The following is a 1,184-nucleotide window of genomic DNA, read 5'->3' on the forward strand; positions in this document are numbered from 1 at the left end:
AATAATTAGGCAATAAAGATGATTTTCATTCAGTGCCCATTCCCAGACCACCAGAAAATACTACAAACATCTATCTGAAAAAATAATCTTTAAAACAACAACAAACAAACCAGGTATAAATTTAAGGCAAGACCTCCTGAAGAAAATGATGAAAGTGTTGATGATTTGTTTCTGAGCAAATACAAGAGGATTGCTTTGAGATCCTTTTAGCACTTGGATCTCACCTCAGAACCACATAGGATACACACAGAAATCATGTGTCCTACAACTACTTATTGGTCAATGTCCCAAAGTCAAGGCTTGTTTTAAACATGCCTTTAAAAGGGACCCATTTTACATAATGCTCTTCATAAAAGCAGAAGCTTCTTACCATTGGATTTGAATCTGCTATGAGATCTCGCAGAGAATCCAGGAATCCCTGATCTTCTACCATTTGGGCATTGATATCATGGAGCTTTGCTACACAGACTGCCGCTGTTTTGCGAACATAGGGGTCTTCATCCTTTAAGCACTTGCGGAGAGGCTCACAGAGATATTCTGTAATCTTGTCCACCCGGATGCAGCCCATGGTTCTGACTGCCAAAGCCCGAATCAATGGATTAGGATCTTCACAGTCCTACAGAAATCAATCATCAACAACTAAGTGTATAGTCTACATAATTCACAAAAGAATATGACATTAATTTAGAAGTTGCATTTTATATCAAACCACAAATCTCCCATTCTATTCTTTTTGTAGCTACAAACGTGCCCTAAAAAGGCCTTTGGCTTATATTCAGATGCAGGAAAAAAATGAGGCATTAGAAAGACTGTTTCAGTCCCCAAGTAACGAGAGACACAGAAAAAAAAGAAAAGTCTAGATCCTACAGCTAAGAAAGCAAACGAGGACATAGAAGTTGGTTAGGGCCTGAAATAAATCCCTAGAGTCAAGCGTCAAAGAGGGCCCTGTAAGCTCCTCATTAATGTGCATTCTCTGTCTCCCTTTCCAATCTGTTTAATCCAATTCTTTATTCCATCATTTGATGCTCAGAGTTCCAGGATTATCATCTCTACATGTTTCACTCAGTTTTTTGGGTCTCTTTATTGCATGTGGTTTGGGTGGAGTGTATCAGCCGGATACCATCTTATCTCCTCCCCCTAATGTGCACTCTTCTTTACTACCAAAGTGCTTCCTAGCTATAGAA

At 39.1% G+C, this 1,184-nt stretch overlaps 1 protein-coding gene across 1 annotated transcript in view; it reads right to left on the reverse strand.

The window, feature by feature from the left end:
- The window catches only part of AP2B1 (adaptor related protein complex 2 subunit beta 1), a 171,184-nt gene that overhangs the window by 150,670 nt on the left and 19,330 nt on the right, over positions 1-1,184 (reverse strand). Inside the window, exon 4 of the mRNA XM_007947936.1 lies at positions 371-616. Coding sequence (XP_007946127.1) covers positions 371-616 — 246 coding nt within the window. The remainder of the gene's footprint in view (positions 1-370; positions 617-1,184) is intronic.

The sequence above is a fragment of the Orycteropus afer genome, unplaced genomic scaffold (assembly GCF_000298275.1).
Source record: "Orycteropus afer afer isolate SDZICR_OR568_19922 unplaced genomic scaffold, OryAfe1.0 scaffold00196, whole genome shotgun sequence".
Taxonomy (NCBI): Eukaryota; Metazoa; Chordata; class Mammalia; order Tubulidentata; family Orycteropodidae; genus Orycteropus; species Orycteropus afer.